This window comes from Athene noctua, chromosome 12, assembly GCF_965140245.1.
Source record: "Athene noctua chromosome 12, bAthNoc1.hap1.1, whole genome shotgun sequence".
NCBI lineage: Eukaryota > Metazoa > Chordata > Aves > Strigiformes > Strigidae > Athene > Athene noctua.
This window is the reverse complement of record NC_134048.1, coordinates 7,958,112-7,979,780: the sequence shown is the minus strand read 5'-3', so window position 1 is coordinate 7,979,780 and position 21,669 is coordinate 7,958,112. Positions and strand designations below refer to the sequence as shown.

General features: G+C 36.4%; 1 protein-coding gene across 15 annotated transcripts in view; it reads left to right on the top strand.

Moving 5' to 3' along the window:
• TENM2 (teneurin transmembrane protein 2) overlaps positions 1-21,669 on the top strand; it is an 808,680-nt gene that overhangs the window by 702,616 nt on the left and 84,395 nt on the right. For 10 of the 15 annotated variants that reach the window (XM_074916403.1, XM_074916397.1, XM_074916401.1 and 7 more), the window contains 2 exons: positions 551-583; positions 16,233-16,427. In XM_074916403.1, the coding sequence (XP_074772504.1) occupies positions 551-583; positions 16,233-16,427 (228 nt within the window). The remainder of the gene's footprint in view (positions 1-550; positions 584-16,232; positions 16,428-21,669) is intronic. The other 5 variants (XM_074916402.1, XM_074916400.1, XM_074916398.1 and 2 more) reach the window with 1 other exon arrangement.

Below are 21,669 nucleotides of genomic sequence, written 5' to 3'. Positions count from 1 at the left end.
AATATATTTGAAGGGCATGCAACTCTTCCACTCCTTTAACAGAAATACTTTCAAAGACACTGTCATGTACTGTTCTGCAAATGTGCTCAGAGCCTCCTTTAATTTTGCATTTTAAAATACTAGGATTTGCATCATGAGCATATTTAGCTAATCTGCAAAGGTGAAACAGTGTGCCATCACATGGGATTTCTGCACTGCTATGGTGAGCATAGCCTGTTAAGAGATGGTGTTCAGTTTTATAAAGAAGGGAAAACACTGAGTCAAGTAGCTCATGTCAGCTGCTGTGAAGTTGCTATTTAGCAGATACTTTTAGTTGATTATGCAATGTAATAAGAAACATGTTTAATATTTTAATCTTAAATGGATTGAAGACTTTTGGATTTTTTAAACCAGAAATTTGTACCATGTTTGATCAGTTGAATTTTTAATCTGATTTTAAGAACTCTAATGATTCAGATTTATGTTATTCGCAGTTTCTTTTCCTGTTCTCCTTGTGTGGGTTTTTCATTATTTTATTTTCATTCTGTTTGTTTTTGGCTTACTGGCAAAGGACGGCGCCACTTTAATAAGTATAAAAAGAAGGGTAGGTTTTCTAAAATTTCTTTTTATTTCTTTTGCGACATCTATTTAGTTTGAAATAGTTACTAAGCTGTAAAGTGTAGTCTATCTCTTTTTAAATTTATTCTAATGGATTTGCTGTTTCTGATGATTGCCCGAACCACAATAAGAGTTCCTACCACTGCCTTTTTCTTTGTTATGTGTGTACTGTTAATCTCTGTATAAGAATGTAAAAAGCTGTCAATTATTAGGTAAGTAAGGTATAATTGCTAGAAGTAGCAACTTTTGCTTTCTCTCAGTTGTTATTCAAATTTCAGTTGTTTGGGACTCTTCTTGCTCTGAGGTTATTCAGAGGCTTATTGCTTGGGCAATAGTGCATAAAGTAATGGGGTTTTGACCATTGAATACTCTGCTTGAAGCTATTCTCTTAGTGCCATGCTCCCAGTGGCATAAGAGGTTCTCAAAGTGATTACAGTGGGTAAAACATGAATTTTGAAGAGCATCTTGCTGAATAATTCAGTACTCCATTCATTGCTGTAGAGCACATATGCTGGTAATGTATAGGAGTTAGTATTTCCTCTCTATGTGAGTAAAGAAAACCATATTTGCCTTCATAACTTGGCTAGAAATTTTAGGAACTGAAAATAGTGCAAGGAGACTGAAACTCACTGGACTTTGAAGGGAAAGGGAGAGGTGATGCTGAATAGCCTTCCTCCTTTGCCTGTCCTGCACATGTTCATAGCCTGACAGAAGAGATGGGGCCCGTGATGAGGCAGCACTTCACGTCTTCTGGTGAATGTGTGTCTTGTACTATTAAAGTGACTCACTACAAATTTATGCAATAACAGATTATAGATCAGACAAGTGAAGTAGGTTGGATTAAACATGACAGTATCCAAAGCAGATTGGTTTGGCAGAGAAAAGAGTGGCAAAGAACAATAGTATAGGAAAAATGCCAATTTATGTATTAGAAGGAGATTGTCTTGACCAATAGTACCTTTAAAGCTAATCTATTGTGCTTAGTGCTTTACAAGCAAAACAGATAAAACCGGCACCCACCTCCAGGAATTTACCATGTCAATACAGGCTGAAAGGGAATGAATGGGAAGCAATCGACAGATGTGGAGATATAAGGAAAAAATATGATATGCACTGTTATGAACACTAACAGTGTGACTGTTGTGTCAGCTTTGAGGAACAGTGTGGTAAAAGGCAGTTTTAAAGAGGGATAATGGGGCAGACAGATAACATCATGTGGATAATGGAGGGCAAATGAGGCCTCCAAATGAGACAAAGCATAGGAAAGAGCTCAAAAAAGCTCTTTCTAAATTTGACTTTCAAAAGCATTGTAAGTCACAGAGAGGTTGAGGTAGAATTGTAGCAGTGAGCAGTCTTGGGTGAAGCAGGTCTGTATATGAAGTTGAATCATTAAGTTCATGTTCTATGTGATAAGAGGAAAGGACCTGAAACAGGACTGGGAAAGAAGAGCCACACAGCTGAAGGTTAGATTAACAGATTAATGTGATTTTTGCAGCACTGTTGCACACGAGCATGACTGAAGAAGACTGAATTTATCAACACTGAAGAAAAAAAAAAAAAAAAAAAGGTGTTGATTTGATGTAGATTTTATTTACTGAAAGCTAGGGCAAGAATTATGACAAAGAGATGCAATGCAGAACAGACCTGTAAGACTTGTCAAAGCCTGAATGTGAGGCAAAGGAAATGGATGAGTCAAAAGTAACATCCAGATTATGAACCTTAATAGCAGGTAGAACAATAGTATTGTCCACTGTGATAGAGCAAGAATGTAGGGGAGGGCTTGAGAAGTGATGGGTTAGAGATAAAAGAGGAATTAGAGAAATTAAAACTTCATTGGCAAACATTTTATGTGTTCATAAGCATAGCATGTCTCATCACTTACACCATACTCATAAAAAAAAAAAAGAAAAAAGTCAGGAAGAAAAAAATGTTTTTCTTTAGAAATACTGCATTCATGACTTGTCACCCACACATATCTCACATCCTTTCTTGCAGTTGACAAAATTCAGCATGTTCAGCTTCTCCCTTAGTATCTCTTCCTGGGTGGGTTTGTTTTTGGGTTTTGTGTGTTTATGTATGTATGTGTGCCAACTTATGTATGTGCTGCAGCAGCAGCACAGCCCTGGCTTGTCACTCAAATCTTTTCTCACAGTGGGTGGAAGCATCATTTTGATACTTGAACAGACAAGGCTGTCTTTGGCAATGTTCCTCTCCAGCAGTTTCCACCTCTCTGACTCAGTGCCTTAAAATGCCTTTGTTATAAATTTTCTTCTTGTTTTCCCAGTCTCATATTTTACTAGCAGACATTTTTCATTTCTGGCAAACAGATCATGTCCTCACTTGCCTTCCAATGAGTTCTATGTACAGGGCAGTTCTTGCATGTCTGCCCTCAGTTTTCTTAGTTTTACAGAACCGCAGTACACCCTAAAAAGGGTTTTGCGCAAACATCAGCTGTGCCTAAAATAATTCCGGAATAAATAAATGGACATGTAACCTGTTTTGACAGTGATTGACAGTCCTTGCCGTCTATCAGCTGCTATCTTGCCTGCATAAAATGAGATAGTAGCTTTGATCCAGTGTCAGGTAGACAAGTAGAGCCAACACAAAATCCACCACTTTAACTTCTTCTAATTGGCAATTTAAACAGGAGCCAAGAACTGAAAGGGTCACAGGCTGAATTCTTTCTGATTGTTAGCGGTCACGGCTCCAAAAGGTGCTCAAGGCACACAGTCAGTAGTGTGACAAGGAATAAAATACAGGAACCATCATTTCTAGTCTGCAGCTTTCCTCATCAATCCTCATGAACTCTGTTGGAGATTAGAGGCAAAAACGAGGGAGTGGAGAGTCTGGACTTCAGAATTCTGTAACAGATATCTTGTTAAAATTCTGTTACAACACAAGTCATTTAGCATCCTAACATTTCACTACTCTTTAAAAATATGTACCTGTCCCTATAGTACATTGTAGATTAAATGTGTAGCTTAGCAGATGTTTGCAAGGCATGTGCTATTAGTAATGGGATGGTGACAGAAGAGTACTCAATTTACTCCCTAGCCTGTGCCGGGTTAGAATTGGTGCTTCATATCCTTTGCATATTTTGAAAGTGAATATTTACGAAATTGAAATAGGACCCAGGAGCTACTTTTAACATTGTGAGTATTTGAGAAAATGGGCTTTAAAAATATGTATTTTGACAATCAAAATATTAACTTCTCATTGTTCTTAAAGCTTTTATGGCTTCTACTGATTGCAGCATTTAATTCAGGCTTATGAAGAATTTACCTTCAGAAGAGCTTTTGCTGAATAGTTTCAAGTCGGGATGCTCCTGTTTTTTAGAAGCACATCCTTCCTTCTGTTTGTTATAGTTGTGCCTTTATAGGGCAGCAAAAATGCTTAAAAAAATTAAAGATATTTATTTAATGTTGTTAAATATACCCAATACTTATGCATCTAGTATAGCAACTTAATTAGCATTTGTTTTCTATATTAAACTGCCAGCAAACATACAGCCAAACTTGTGCCCATGGATTGCATTGCCCTTTCATATGTTTCTAAATTCATGTTGCAGCATATGAACTTGAAATTATGTATGACTCCTTTTCCCAGAGAGCTTGCAGGATAGTGGTGCAGCTAAGAAGGTAGACTTATTTCTGTAGCAGAAAATTTCGAAGACAAAGCTAAAAGGATTAAGAAAAAACAAGAATGCTGAGGAATTCAGTAAGGGAGGAGGAGGGGAATAACTGAGAAAAGTTGCTAATGCCACTGCTGGACAAAACATGATAGGTAAAAAGAAGTGGGCATGTAAGTAATTATGAGTCTCTGATTTCAGTGAACACTAGTGCGTCTTTATCTGATCACTCATTATCCAGCCTGTAGAAATTTAGAGACCAAAGACAGAGCCACAGTACCGTAGCTGAGGCCTACAAACTGGAACCAAGTTTTATTGGCTTAGTGTGATAAGAAAGTTTGCTTTGCTTATGTTCAAGATGGAAAATATATGGAAACACAGTAAAATCTTATTAATGGATTTTTCTTCAACAGCATTATATTAAATTCTCATACTTATTAAAAGATGGGTACATTCATTTGATCTCTCACAGCTGCTTTCAAAGCTTGCTCTATTATCAGTTACTTCACTTTATCTTTCTTCCCTTCATATATATGCGCAGCAACAGCACATCTATTTGCACAAATATTTTCTGTTTCAATGGCATTCCAATAAATAGAATATTTCAAAAGGTTCCCAGTGCAGCAAGGAGGTGGACATGCATACAAATACATGCAGAACACAAACCATTGTGGGGTTTAGTTTCTGGCAAGTCAAAAAAATCTTTCTTCCAATCTTATAATACTTCCATTGCTGACTAAGAATCTCTCTGCTCTAACTATACTCTGCTGAGCTGAATTGTGCTCACTGTGATGCATGCTTTGTAATTTGTTTTTGTGTTTTAATTGGTTACCTTATTTAATTGTGTTGCAATCTACATTTTGTTTTTAGATTGCATTGTCTCCATGGACTTGTAGTGATGTTTGTTTATTTCATTAAGTTCTAAGAGCTTGTCTTTGCAGTTGTGTTGGGATCATCTTGGAGTCCTTGCAATGATGGTAAATGTCATTGAAGCAACTATGATTAAGTAGTATTGTAAATCACATTATAGAAATACAGCTGTTAAGAGATCCTTAGACATTTGCTGTCCTTGAATAACAGAAACAGCCCTAAATCACAGCTTTAGATTTCAGCATGCATAACTTTTTTCATATCTACAATCTAGATTTGAACCTGTAATTTAGATCTTTTCCTATATTTAGACCCTATCTGGGTGATATTAAATTCAGTTAGCTGTCATCCCCCTTCGTTTGCTCAAACAAACAAAAAGATTTCTAATTCAAATGTAGAAAAAACATTTAAATATCTGTAGCTAACGTGGACCTGTACAATTAATCATGTTATGATTTAAATCTTTTCTGGTAAATTTAATAAGGCAAATAGGAGTAACTAAAATGAGACCAAAGCAGTCTGGGTTTTAAATACCCTGGATACTGCAGCCTGTGGGTGCAATCTTATTATTTAGTCATAGCTAAACTATTACCAGAGAAGTAAGTTTTTACACCATTCACTGGGAATGATGTAAAATCTTACCAAAAGTATTTGAAGAAATATTTCACTTTTAATGTCTTTTTCTAGATGCATAAATTACTTCATGCTGTTAGTGCTTCTCTGTTATGAATCACAACACATATGTTTGCAAGGATAATTCTGGTATTTGGTGTTTCTCCTTATTGCAGCTTTTTGTGAGCTTGAAGCATCATCTCTTTGATTCCTCACTGGCTCTTTCCACTGAGATATAGCTACTGAAACCTCTGAAATAGTTTAGTTTTCCCTTCCTCCTCAGTTTTTCCAGTGATGAAGTTATCAAGACATACAAATGAAGATCTACATGCTTGCCTATGACAGTAGTCGATTTCAACATCTGTTTATTTCCATCTGTTGGTAGAAAGTAAAATTTATTTCTCTGCATGTTCTTGTCTCAACTTCACTGCTTATATCTAAAGTAGAAACTTCACAGCTCTGATTCAGTGTTACTACTTCCCACAGAAAAAGTTTTAGATTGCAAGGCAATGTTTTCAGGACATTTGTATCCACCATCTACATTTTCCTCCAGTCCCATGTATGATAGAGAGAGTTAAAAGAATTCTTCCCTCTGTTTTGTTTTTTTCTTCCTCTTTATTTTCTAAGGCACAAAATATATGGCAAAGAGAACAGTCACACTCTCCTGTGGTAAACCAGAACCAGTGCAGAGTAACTTCCATTTCCTTGAATGCATTGATGCATATCAAAATTAAGTTGAACCATGCTGCTCTTTAACAGTGCAGTAGGTAGGAAGGAAGCTAACTGAGTTGGCTGCAAATCAGTCTACCATTTTGCAAATCATCTTAGTGTACTGGATGGAGAACTACAATCTTTCCTTTAATATAGGTAGTGATAGCTGCAGTGGTAGCGCAGTAGTGAAGGGGGAACGTACAGGCTGACAAAATGTTGAATCCAGAATGTACTAAGAAGGGGAAGTCCCTGAGACATTTGAACCGTGGCACATCTAGCTGATTTTTCAAGTGTCTAGGTGAATTCAAATGTCATCTTTTCTCTCTGTCTCCAATTTGTAGTTTGTTTTATACCATTTGAAAATCTTTTTTATGTTCAGCTATGGCTTTTCCAGTGATACAGTACAGTGGGCTTTTTCTCTCCCCTCTCAGGACTGCAATATCTTTAAAGAACTAAGACTTAGATCTTTGTTGATGGTTAGGTAGATTGTCTTAGCTCATCTTCATGCTAGCAGTAATGAGGCTTCAGCCCTTTCAATGTACCACTAAATTAGTTATGATGTATCTGACATTTGCTTAATTTTCATTGTCCCTATTCTTACAGACTGCATTGTTATTGTTATTAAAAATATAAGAGTCGATTCAGGAAGCAATTTTTTTTTTGTACCAAGTGACCAACACCAAAGAGATAATTTTAAAAATTTGCCATGGTTCTGGAAATTGGTGATAGTGTGGGAAGACATATTCATATTTCTTACATAGAATTTTTGTAATAGTTGTAAGCAAAGCAGTTATCTAATAGAAATAGATTGTAGAATGGTAGAGAAGGGAACAGCAAGTGTTGTCTTTTTGACAGATAAGATCACACTGAAGGCAATAAGAGAAACTATGACCTTTTTGATAAATTTTGGCCAAAGCAAAAGTTTGCTGAGTGTTCAGAAGAATGTAAATATTCATTGTGCAATTAATGCTGTTCAGTCACTTCTATAAAAAATCCTGCCATTTTTTTTGTAGAACAGCTTAAGTACTTATTGATTGAGAACTTCTCTAACTCCCAAAATGGAGGCATCCCCATATCTCTACAGGTATTTTAAATGAATTGAATTAATCATAGGCTTAAAAGTCTCTAGTGATCTTCGTTAACTTTCCTGGGTTTAATTAAAACATCTGTGCGCTTTTAATTTATCGATTCATCCAACTCATATGTCATGTTTTTAACACACCCCAGCATGCTCTGCATCATTTTTAACCCGATTTCCACTTAACTAAAGCAATTAAATTCACCCCGGATTAATTAAAGCATCCATACTTTAGTGCTTAAGTCAGCGTGTGCTGCTTTCCCCAAATGGTTTCTGAATGTCAAAGATTTGACACACCTGATGGGTTTTTTGTCCTTCTAGAAATTCTTCTGTGAATCTCTTTCTTGCTTACTAATGTGCAGTTTGACAGAGCTAGACAACGGAGCTTGGTAAGGCTTGGGTTTGGGCAACTGAAGTAAGGAATGCAGAGCGTGATTACTAGAAGGGCTGTATATTTCATCTTAATACTAACCTGGTGCCTGCAAGCATAGAGTAGCAGTACTATTAAATAATTTAAATTATTTTTATGTTCTGTAGTCAAAGTAAACAGTTTCTTCAAGTAAATAATAAACATCTAATGTCAGTAACAGTTGTTCGTTCATCTGCTTCTGGGTGAATTTCTACAAAATTATTTCTGCTTGGAAGAGCACAAGGTCTTAGAGAAGGTCTTAGAGAAACCTAAAAGATGTTCTAGATCTTCCTAATTGTCACTGTTCTTATGAATATTTCAACCTGACAGAAGTTAGTGTCTCTGATGAGCAGGCAGTCTAGTCAAACACCATTCTTCCTGTGAGGCATAAAGAACAGATGAAAGAAAACGGTCCTGGATTCATTCAATCTCTCATTCCAGAATTATTTTCTTGGGCTGAGTTTGCTAGATTCTTAACAGAAAAGTAACATAAAAATAGTTTAAACAAGTAAAAGTGAAACAGCGTAAACCAGCGAGTGGTCTTAGAAGCTATTTCAGATTTTCATATCCATAAATCAACTCCAGTTAAAACTAATAGGCAGGCAGACAAGCAGTGAAATGTGCGCCCAGCTGTTTAATATAAGTTTACACATAAAATATGAAGGAAAGTGTTGTCAAACAAAACAATTGTGTTTTTAAACTGCAAATGAGAATACTCATATTTAATGTCTCCTAAATTTTAGACATATTTTATGGGCAAACACTTGGTGTAACAAGGGATGTGATAATTTGTTAAGTTTCAGTACTATCTTGCTTAAAATAATAATAATGTAAAGTTTAGAGCCAACATTTTGAATCAGGTTTTCAGAAATTAACTTCTTAAATAACTGGGCTGATGTTCTGAAACACAAATATTTGCAATTCCTTTGATTGTGTGGATTTTAAGCCATTTAGAAATTAAGATTGTTTATATCTAAATAGGTATAACTTCACTTTAGGATGCTGTCTGTAGGCAAGAACTTGGTTGTAGCTTTTGGAGTGAATCTAAAATTATTCAGGGCTTTGGTATGCAATTGTAGTAGGATTCAGGTCTTAACATCAGTAAAATACGTCTTCACCTGCTTACATCTTAATCTAATTTGTCCACTGAAGAGAAATTAGCATTTGTAGACTAAATGCTACATGTGTGGCACCAAGATAAAGACCAAAAAGAGAAAAGCCTGGCACAATGAGATCCTCTTCATAATTTTTAGGTATTTGGAAACAGTTGTAAATAACATTGATTTTTGGATCTTTCCTTTATTTCTACTCCATTTTGGAGCTGACCTGGAATGCATTTATTGGTTTCAGATTAGAATGTTGTAAACAGTAATCCATCTTCTTTATATACTGGCGAAATCATGCATAATCTCTCAGAAGTAGCAACTTAATCTCTGGTAAAAGGAAGTCCAAGTGTGAGTTATTACACAGTCTGAATTAATTATCCCCTAGAGGAACTTCACCCAGAAGGCTCACTGGGAAGGTTCACTGGTAAAAAGTCTGACCTACATCTGTCTTCAGTACGATTTCTGGTGGTCAGTGAAACAACTTGATTTCTGTTATGCTAGCGTCCATTTAATTTTTTTATATAACTAGGAATTTGTTCAACTCTGTCCAGAGAGCATTGTCAAAACTGCCCAATCTGTAGGTTCAGATGATTTCTGGGAGACAGCTATGGAATGTTAATATAATTGTATTAAAGACTTGAAAAACATTTACTCTTTTGAAAAACGTTTACTGTTTTGTGATACATAATGACTTCCCCCAAGCTTACGGACATGGAGCTGACTTGTGCTAATGAGTATAGTAAAGAATTGTCTGGCAAACCAGACTCAAAAAATTTGGAAATTCTTTTTGATGAGAAGACTCAAAATGTGTCCATGTATTTGGAAGTAGAACCAAGTTTTTGTCTGACCCCAAGTGCGCTTTGTGTAAACCTCAGCAATTGCTATGCATGCTAATATTAGAACATAGCCTCCACTGTTGGATCATACTAGTTATGGTAGACAAATCAGATGCACAAGTATAGTTACCACATGTACAGAATAGGTGATCCTTGTGCAGTCTGTAAACTGTCAGGCACATTTCTTTTAATCTGTTTTCTTTAGCAAAAGTTTCAGGACTGAAACTCGCTTCCTCCTCCTAAACAGGAACATCTACAGCTAAAAAGAATCTTTATTTTTCTTAGGTCTGATAAAGTTCTGTGCAGTTCAATAAGGGCTGAACGTATCTTTCATAGGAGTATAAATAGTGTCTTTTCAGAATGTTTTTTTCTGAATGTGTTTAATTGTATAGAGGTCATATTATGGAAGTAAACTTGTAATGGCGCAGACCAAAACTCCATTTTACCCAGGATTTCAGCTCTGATGGTGGCATACAGCAGATAGTTGAGGAAGAGTAAAAATTGTACCTGTCTTTAATGCTTCTTCAGTAAATTCTTTTGGTTCTAGAGATAATTTGTGTTAGAACTTCTTATAGTAGATGATGTCTCTTTGTGTGTAGTAGCCTTTGTAGATTTTCATTCCATGAATCTGTCTAATTATGTGTTCAATCAGGGAATGATTTTCCATGAGTTTTAACTTTTCAGATAATCTTGTTAAAACTGGTTGATGGAATAGTTAGCCGTACTTAGGGTGTAAGGGCACTTTAGATGATGTCTAAGTGCTCTATTAGTGCAGCCTTAAACTTGCACTTCAGCGCTTAAGTCCTAATTTTCCTTACTGCTTGCACTGTGAATAGATAGTCAGGCTTATCTTTTATGTGCACAAACTTGTGGTAAGAATCTGGTTTACATGCAAGATTAGGGTTTACAAGCATTATGGATACAACCATTCTGGTTCTTACTCAAACAGGACCCCAACAGGCTTGATGCAATTTTGTCCATCCAGACCAGTGACTCCCCTCACCAACATGCTATGAGCATCTCACCACAAAATTCTGTGGTACTGGTATTGAAAAATACTGACTTGATATGGGGTGTCTTCTGACAGTCTGTCTGGGCTCTGAAGAAGCCTATAGATGGTACAAAGGAAGCTAATCTTTTCGTCCATTTAAAAATTTAAATTTGGATGTAAAACTGAACTGCTTGCAAAATAAGAGCAATGGAAGGGCATTGCTTGTGACATGGTCCAGGACAGGGAAGCACTGCAGATACAAGTTCAAAAACCTTTCAAGTCTGGATATTTTGTGTCCAGAAACTCAAATAACTTTCAAGAGAAGTATACCAATTTGTCTATTTTATGAGGAGGAAATGAAAAAAGTCTGCAGTAGAGAACTGACAGCCTAGATCCTAGTGGTACAGGACTCTCTCTGCACCAGGGTAATGTTTGCTCTACAGCAAGAGGAACCAAGCCAGAACTCTGCCTTCAAATCCTGTTTGGAACTTCCAGTAGCAGGGGAAAGCCTCTCAACCAAGCAGCTGTGTAACTAAACCAAGTTCTGCAACAGCCTTCAAGAGTTTGACTCCTCAGATATCCTTTACTGGTTTCTTGCCATGCTCTAGAAGAACACCTCTGGTGAGTATGTGCGTGTGAATACCATAAGGGTGGGTGAAAGGAGTGTGTACACAGACTGCAGCTGGGATACCTGTGTGTTGTCACTGGACAAAATGGTGGCTTTTGAAGCCAGACCATTTGGGCATTATCCCTTACCATCTCCCCTCCTAGTCCATGTATAAGAGGCTGTTATCAAATCACCTTTCCTCATGCATCAGGGAATATTAACATTACTCCAAAGTACCTATCCAAAGATAACCTTTAGAGAGAGAACTTTTAGACTGATGTTTGGCTGGTCTTTCCTGCTCAATTCATGCTCTTAAATGTGTGCAGCCTACAGAACTCAAAGGTCTGTAGCATCCATTGATCAGCTGAGACCCATGTTAAGAACTTAGTCTGGTTTTGTTTGAATACTGGTAAAGAGCAGAATCACATCACCACAACCACATTTAGGGTTAATACGTGTTGTGCTTATTCAAACTTCACTCAGGAGATACACCCTCCTGCATAACTTACTTGAGTGTTGCCGTAACTACTTCTGAAGACCTCTATCTACTTTTTGTCAGTGCTAGTGTGTGTGATACATGGCTGTCTTTATGCAACCTGTCTGTCCACAGAAATGAGATGGAGCTTGATTGTTCCATTACATAAACCAACCTTCCTTCACACTCCTTCAGCAGACTTTGAACAGTCAACTCTGTCCTGAAACAGGGGCCATCCTTCACATCATCACACAGGGAAGATAAGCAGTCCTAAGTAGCAGGAACTCCAGATTACTCTTGAGTTGTTTGTACGTTAATTGAAGATATCTGGATGTAAAATTAAAGTGGGTCTTACCCTGCAGCTGTATGGTCTATAGGAAATAAACATAGTGGACCCCTTTTTAGACTACCTGCTTCTGTTTTCTTGGAAGAGCAGCTTGATTCTCTCTCTGTTCCTCACATAGGACAGTCTATAAACCCATAGCAGAAACAGTAATAAAGAGCTGTTTATTACAGCAGTGACAAGCCAGCTTTTTATAACCTACACTTGCTTGCATTCTTGCTTACATGTTTCTCCTGCAGTCTTAGTGACATAGCAGTCTTGGAAATGCCAAAATCTGACCAAGAACCCCTGTCATTTTTCTTATTCTTGGAGTGATATTCCTATCATATAGTTTGTAGAATGACCCCAACAGAGGGTTGTAGATTAAACTTTGTGGCTTTATGTTGCAAGTATCTTAATCTTAAACTGTATTCATTTCATCCCTAAGGTTAAATGACAGGTTCTCTCATTTATCCAAAGTCAGTTCTGGTGTCACTAACATCTTGGCAATGCATACTGCAGTGACAGACCACTAAAACCAGTTTACTGTTCAACTTACGTACAAGCTTCACAAGGACTAAATAGATTTATGAACCATAGCAAGACCTCTGACCTGAAGACAGGAATGAAAAGCTGTGACATGGCTTTCAGTTTTACTTAAATTCCTGAAGCACCATAGCAGAGTAAGGGAACACTAAAAACACTACTGTTGGAGCTCTTTACCCCAACACTCAGCAACATCTAGTAATCTTTCTTCTTGATGTGCCAGTTTCTGGTGTCCCAGAAGTTGAACCCTGCAAATTCAGATCACAAGTGGGAGCTAAGAATGACCTTCTTGTAGACAAGTTCCGAAGAGCAGATATACATACCTCTTAGCTGGACCACAATTGCTCATTGCTTAATGAGACTTAGGGGCAAGACAAGGAGAGAAGCAATCTTACAGCAGGTGTCTGGCATGGTATTATCCAGCTAGGTCTAGAGCAGTCACATCTAAGTTGCTTGTTGGTTTTTGGTTGGTTGGGGTTTTTTTAAATTTAGTTTAATAATGGTTTTATTTCTGCTCAGTCACTCTTGCAGGGGACTGTGCTGTTCAAATAAAGTTATTGCCTTTATTTGAGTTTTGACTCCAGAGGAGTGGTTTGCAGAACAGAAGTCTTTTCAGGTGTTGAGTGCCATGTCAGCCTGTAAAACAACAAAACAAAAAAGCTATTCCTCACTTTATCCACCTTGTAAGTCATCTCTAACTTTTTGTTTTTATAACTACTGGAACAAATGTGGTTTGTCTGAAGAAACTGTCTACTAATTCATTTAGCTTTCCTGGGACATTTTCTTTCTATGCAGCTATATCACAGCATCGTGAGGATGTTGTTTAGCAAAAGCAAGCCATATGCTGGCGTCCCAGTGCAGTTGGAGAGTGCACATTGAGCAGCCATTAATAACTGTAACACTGAGTCTCTGCAATGACTCAGAAGCATGTAGAGAATTTGCATCTAACAATATTACTTCCTTCTGTGGTGGACTTGAACAAGGGGACTGCAAGCTTAACCACCACATGCAGGAGCTGAGAGGTGCCTTATTCTAGAGAGAGATATTTTTGTGTTAAGATGAGGCCCAGATAAAGGGACAGTGTCTCTACAGTGTGTCAGGGTGTGGAAAATGTCAGGATTACTCCAGATTTTCAGGAGAAGCTGCCTTCTGATCACTCATCTCTAGATCCTCTACACCATGGCAAATAAAGAGAGCAGGACTGAAGTGATTATCTTTCTTACAGTGATTTGGGAAAATGTATCAATATCAGCCCAAACAAGACTTAACTGGAGCAAAATGGAGAGCTATGGACAAAGGAATTTTTTGTGTCCCCAGGTCATTATACCTGAAGAGTGGAAGTGGTCCTCATTTGATTCCTTTCTTTATGGCTCACCTATAAGACTTGCAGCAGCAGCAGTTAGCATATCTAGGCAGTGAAAAGCAGTGCATGCTGAGGAACTGAGATGGCCTCCGTGATGTAATGCATGCAAATGGAAGGAATACTTAGACATGTGGCATTCAAGGTGCTCCTTTAGCATGTTGTATATTATTGAAGGGTGTTTGATGATGACATGCAAAAAGATGTAAAATAGGCTTTCCTAGAGTGCAGTATGGACACAATAGATATTTGTCTGTATTGTAATTCAGTCCAGCTGGTTCAGTAACCTTAATTCTGAAACCAGCTGCAAAAAGCAAAACCAGTAGAATTTTAGCATAAACTTTTTCACTGAACTCAGTAAAGCACTTGTGAACATATGTCACATCTGAAATCAGAAAGTTGCTGCTGGAAATTATTATTCATATTTGTATTCATTTTTGAAGTGAGGAAGAAGAAGATTGAGCAAGACTAGTAGTAACAGAGAACACCAGGAATGTAATAGAATGAAGTCCTGTTCCTACCAAAGGATGGACAATATGGCCCTAAGATAGAGGAGGGATAGCAAAAAACCCCCAAACTTCATCATACTGATTTTGTTAATATTCTACTGTAGAAAAAAATGGGCTAAAAAGATTATTCATTTGACATGTGGCCCATCAACCTGTAGTCTTAATTTAAATAATTCTCAGCACTCTATATTTTAGCTAACATCTGGGGTTACCATCTGAACATATTTTTTTCTGATCAATTTTTTCCCATTTCAAATAAAATTCTTGAAAAAATCTATCCTGAAATTTGTTTTTGTAGCAGATCACTGGGACAGTTAGGATTAACAAGGGTTACAGGACTGAACAGTGGAAAAGTTGCATAACTGGACAATTTTACATTTCCTTGTAGGAAATCAAATACTTGGATTCTTCTTGATCATTCAGGTTAAAGGGATACTAGAAGAAAGAAGACATTAGGACTTTTTATTGATTAATAGTAGCTTTTGAGTGTATATTTTTGGCACTGTAAAACTAGCTGTTAGTTTCTAGTTACTTTGAAGGGTGAAAAGGCAGGGAAATACTTTTCTGTCTTTATCAAGCTGTATCAGAGAGAAGAGCACAAAAGTGTACCTTTTCACAAAGATTCACTTCATTACTCCCATTTTCTGTTATTCCTTGGTTATTTTTTCCATTTCTCTGGCTGGTGACCACACATTCAATCTTTGGCAGGCATGTAAATTCACAGATTGCCATGTTCACTTGGGAGACGTGGGCATATAGGAGTGTGAATATGCCTTAGTGTAACATTTCTGTGCAACTGGCTTTTAATAAACCACTTGTTTCTTTCCATCGCTCTGCATATGTACAACATCTGATTCCTGGCACCCAAGACCTGCTACCTTTATTATTCACAGGCTTCACTTCATTTGCATAAATGAATATTTGCTCAGAATGTGTCTTACTCCCTTAATGATACAAGAGGGAGGGATAAGGGTTAATGGTGCTTTCTTGCCAGTACACACAGGGTAAAAACAGTCACTCTGGGATTTGGGAAAACAAGGTTCAGCAGGAATATTGATGGCAAGGTGCATTTGTTGTAGATGAAAGCTTGTGTTGTGCCTGTGTTCAAGATTATTACACTGAAAAAAAACAAGTCAGAGTCTAAAAAATTTGGGGGGCATTACATTAAAAAGGTGTTATGGAAGAAGAAAGATGCTATATAATAAAATGTTCTGGGGACTGAATGGTGTTGTGCTATCTGTGAAAATCGGATGTTACCTAGTGGAACAAAGCAGAGTAGTGTCAGACTCAAATCTGTTCACATTACCTCATTAGTTATGCCAAACATCATCAATAATCTATAAAGAATAGTAGTATTCTCAGAATGCCCAACACATGCGTGCTTTATTAAATAGTAGTTAAATGATTTCTTTGGGAAATGAAGAACTGAACTACAACAAATTATCTTAGATTTTTTTTTTTTCCCCAGTAAATTAACATATTTGAATATATGTTTAAGTATTTGGTAGTGGATTTTTAGTGCGCTTTTACATGTATGACCCTGTATTGCTGTTTTTCTTTCATTCAATTTTCCAGCTGCCTGCCCGGTTCTGTGCAGTGGCAATGGTCAATACTCTAAAGGCACCTGCTTATGCTACAGTGGCTGGAAAGGTCCAGAATGTGATGTACCCATCAGCCAGTGTATTGATCCCTCATGTGGAGGTCATGGTTCCTGCATTGAAGGGAACTGTGTCTGTTCTGTTGGCTATAAAGGAGAAAACTGTGAAGAAGGTAGGACATTTTCTTTCCATGTTGTGAGGTTTTTTGCTGGGTTTTGTAGTTATTTAATGGCTAGAAAAAAAAGGAACAGAATAAAAATTTAAATGTAAAACTGCTGTAGCAGATTATTGTAAAAGAGGGGTAAAAATATCACAATTTTACTGATCTATCAAAGTTCAGACAAAACTTCTGGCCTGCTATATACATTCTTTTGCAGTATTAAGAATGTCTGTCACAAGTAAACCTGAAAAATTCCTTTGCTGAAGAGTGAAGATAAATCTTTTCTTATGGATTATGTTTACTGAACAATTTAGATGTGAAATGCAGAGGAAAAAGGAGCAGCAGTAGACAAAATTGTATAGCTGCAGCTCCACACAAAGCAAACATATCAGTCACTATTAAGACAGAAGTTGATGAAACAAATTTGAAAGACTTAGGTATCCATGTTACTTACAGATGTAATGTAGAGCAAATTACTCCTGTTAGCTGCAATCATATGGGATTAAAGAAAGGTAGATGGCACACAGAAATGATAACTGTTCTTTAAATGCAGAAAATCTCTTCATGTTGAAAGTGTCCAATTCCTTGTGTATGTAGAATGAGAAAATTTACCAAAACAACCCATGCAAAATGTGGTCATAGATTAAGCTCGGTACTGGTTTTATTCACAGTGTTTTCTGTTAGAATGAATAACATAAGTTGGACTGCTTTTCTTTTTAAAATACATTAGTATGGTTTTAAAAGGGAATTTAACTCTAATTGTCTGGATTACTGAATAGACAGTTCGGCATACCTTGGCACATCCTCAGAGCGGGCATAGTTCAAGCTACTTTATGATGACATTCCAGAGTTTATTAATCCTGCAAAAGGAGGAGCAGTTTGAGGACTAAAGTGAGAGGACTGAAGCTGCATGGTTTTAGGGCTAAAGAGTCTCTATGGAGTACTCTGAGTAGGGTGTAGAGCCGTCCACCGTGTGTATAGATTTTTATCTTACCCTATAGTAAACAGCTGTTTCTTCCCTCAGAAATCAAAGGGAAGAAAACTACAGGGACCTAAACCACTAAGGGTTTTATTCTTTGGGTGTGGACTGCAGTCACTGCTGTTAGGGCAAGACCTTGCATTAGTCTGGGTGAATTTACTTTGCTAAAAGCAAAAAAAGCAAGGATTCTCACTAGTGGGACTACTAACACTGCAACTGTTTGTTCATTCCTGATATTTCTTTCCAGGAAAGCTTCACAACACTGGTCATTAATGCTCTAATCCAGAACTCAATTGAATTCGGCAGTTTTTCCATTGTTTTTAATGGGTTACATTTTAAGCTATATCCAGAAAATTCTGTAATGTCCTTTTTGTCTGGTGGAATTGATAGTTCTCAATTCACCATGAGTGTATGACCACAGAAAATACTCAAAAATTGTCTGAAATGCCTGACTATAGCTGGCATTCTCATCGAAATCAAAGATGGAAAAGACTGTCTTCAGCATGCTCCATAGCATCCGGTCTATTCCCCAGGAAAGCAGGAGCTCTATTCCTGGTACTAACTACAATTGTTTGCTTAGCCAAATTAAGTTTTGTGTTGTCATTATTAGAGAGAATATGATAGATGGCCTAAAAATATTTTTCTTTCATTCGATTCTGTAAATTTTACCTCATAAGCAGTTCCTCCCTCATCTTGATTGTAATATCCAGCTACATGCAATTCTGTCTCTATTTTCTTTTCTAGAATAGCTGTGTTATATCTGGGCTAGATATCTTGAATGCCCTGACACTGCTATAGGAGAAAGAGGCTCCTGTAGTGCTTAATGCAGCTTATCCTAAGGTGAATGCTTGAAATGGGTAAAGCAAACACATCACCAACTCCAGAGTTTATTAGAACAAGCAACTGCATATCTTTTTTGCAAAGGTGTTAATGTTAATGCCATTCAAAGCTGGAAACACTGCAAACCATAATCAGTCAACAAAGTTTTTGGGGAGGTGCATTACTATGTGAGGTGAAAGGATATACATTCTTTAATCAACACTGCTTGAAAGGGTAAGTTTTTTTCTTAAAAAGATAAATGGATTACAAAGGCAGGAGATATCGGCTACACCTTGGAATGGTCCAATAACATGACAAGAAGGGTTAAAATAACCCTTTACGTACAACATTGGGCAATAAATAAGTGAATAAATTAATTTACAAGTAAGTAAGAACAGCAGTCATATTTCTACTCTAAAATTCCATTTCTTCTGTACATATCTCTCACATTAATTCAAGAGTTATGGGAAAATGGATATAATATGAAGTGGTGTCTCTTCAGTTACAGGTAATCTGATCTTCTTTAGCTTTTGCATGAATTAAAATTCCATCGTTCTAATGATAGAATGATATAAATATATCTGTATTTATATACAACATATGAAATATCCTCTATTGATTTGAGCTTCCAAAAGGAATGGCAAAGGTCAATTCATTCACCATTTTCCAACTAGCATATTGAATTAGAACAAGTGGGTCAGCATTTTTGTCTTCCCGTTAGCTTTTTATTTCTGATATTCATCATGGTCATATTGTTCAAACAATTTCCCTGAAATGAAAGTGGCACCAAAATCAATATTTGTGATGCACAATTTTTGCAGCATAAACACTGTTGTTCTATTAACAAATTTGCACACAAGATTAAGTGGCATATTTGTCAGGTTTCATTCAATCTGGTTTGGGGGGAGACAAGTGAAATTGCCAAATTAGGTTAAGTTAAGGGTGGTTTTCTTGTCAGTTTCATGGTCGAGTCATTTCTCAATGACATTTAACTTTGTAAGTGTAATTCATGGCTCTTTGGGGGCTTTATGGTACATATTGTTCAGAAAACTCCTTGACCTCCTTTTTTGTCCTTAGGGATATAAATTGCTTTCAGTACCTTTTTTGTCAAATCTACAGAGGGCCCAATACTAAATGAGCTCTAATGATCTGAGCTGCCAAGGGGTTTTGAGTTCTAAGTCTAACATACTTACTTGCTAAGGCGCGTTCTCCTTTGTTTAAACACCAAAGAAGCTCCATTTATAATTCTTTATTACATATCACTGTAAACCCTACTAAAGACTCAGGGCCAGAACCTTTGCAGCATAAGTCAGTGTACTTCTATTGCAGGTAATCACGTTATGCTAATTTTAGCAGCTGAGGATCTGGCCCAAGATAATAACTCTAAGAGCATGTATTAAAATAGAACAAGATTTGAGTTCAAAGTAAAAACTCTCTTCAGTTTAAAATTTGAAAGCTCTTACCCATATAATAGAACAAAATAGCTATAAAGTATTTTTTTCTAGAACAAAGGACAAAGCATGTTTTTATATATAACAAGGGAGATTGGGGACTTAGGGGTATTGATAGGTTTATGCTGTGGAAATAAATCTCAGCTGCATGGATACTGTAATTCAGGATAGAGGAAAGAGTTAATTTAGGTAGCAGGAGGTAGTGTTTTTCATATGCTCTACATTGCTTTCATTAGTACTTTTATTTGAGGAGGAAGATGATACATTTCTGATGTGGAGAGTACATTAGGACTCATCAGTATCTCCTAAAGTTAGCTGTGCTGCCACATACAAAGTTATACATATATTACCCTTTAAAATTTTCCATTAAAATATTATCATTGGAAAAAAATAGACTAGACTAAATTTTGGGGAAAAAAGTAACCTTCAAGTTGACCTAAAACTGTTCTTTATTTCTTTATTCAATCAGAATGTTTTGTCACAGCTATGTGTCTATTGGGTTCAACAGAAATAGTAAGGAAGACATATTCTAAACTTTGGACAGTTTTTAATTTTGCTAAGCACCAAGAAGGAATAACAGGACAAGCATTCTGGATAATTTTAAAACAATTTATGAATTTATTGAATTTATCTGAGCTGAACCACAAAACAATCTTGGTTTACCTATAAATACAAAATTGCATTATAATATTTTCATGTCCAATTAACTAAGCATTAAATCTTAAAAAAACAAACAAGCAAACAAACAAAAAACAAAAAACAAACCCAAAGTCTATAACAGTGTCATCATTAAAATGAAAATCTTATAATAAATTTTATAGTAATTTATTCCCATACTACTGTAATCTGAATTTAAATCAAAACTATTTTGATAACTCATGTTATTACATCTCTAAATGTACCTGCCTCAATCTTCCGTGTTGTATCTAATCTATATACTTATTTTAAATGTTCTGCAACTACATAAAATATTTTAACAAGACTCTGTGTTTATTGAAAAGTTAAGATTTGAAAGATCAAATATTGTTCACATAAGGTAGAATGAAAATGTCTTTGCCTTAATTTAGAGGGATCAGTTTGGAAAAGATGAGAGATAAATCACTTTCATTATAAACTCAGATCTTCCCAGAGCTGCAAGAGAGAATGCCAATCATTCATGGTCCTTCTGTTGTGAGCTAATATATACCAGTCACGAGATGAATCCATTTTATTTAGGACATGAATTTGACCTTGGTCCTGAATTCCACAGCTAAAGGGAGTTGGTAAAGCCTCTGTGTTGTTATTTGTGGTAAAGCATAGTATACTTATATGAGTTCATGATATAAGATAAAAATTTAGAAACCCATACTGTTATTGATAGATTTTTATTTGAAAGTCAGCTCATAGCATCCCTTTATTTATCAGGATTGAAATAGCAACTGAAATTTCATTGGATGATTTTCCATCGTAACTGTTTTCACTTTCTTATTCTGTTGGTTTTGGTTTGAGAAAAGATGAAATCCATATATATATATGTTTTTCTTTATTTGTTTAAGAGGAATTATGGGTTGAAGTAACTAGGACTCTCAGTTTCACAGCTCAGCTACTAATGGAACATGAAACAAATTTTCAGAAGTACCTGAATAATTTAGGAGTCTAAATGAAGCTGAAAGCCACTGATGTTTTGACTTCCAGGTACTGAAAGCGGATATCATAATGTTAGTCTCACAATGCTCTAGCATTCCGATAGCAATAATAGCAGTACTGATGAAGATAACTCTGAAGAAAAATATGTATTTCAAAAGAAACGTCACCAGGTGAAGGCTATGTGTGGAACTCTTATTATATATGTTTGTTAATTTTGAGTCTTTGTGCTTCTTCACTACAGCATTCCTGCAGTAAGCCTTCATTGTTCAGTCACACCCTGTTTTATTTGGAGCTAATGTAACACACAAATTACTTCGCACTTTCCCATTCTCAGACCAGGTGTTAATATGACTTGAAGAACTACATCAATTTGCTTTAT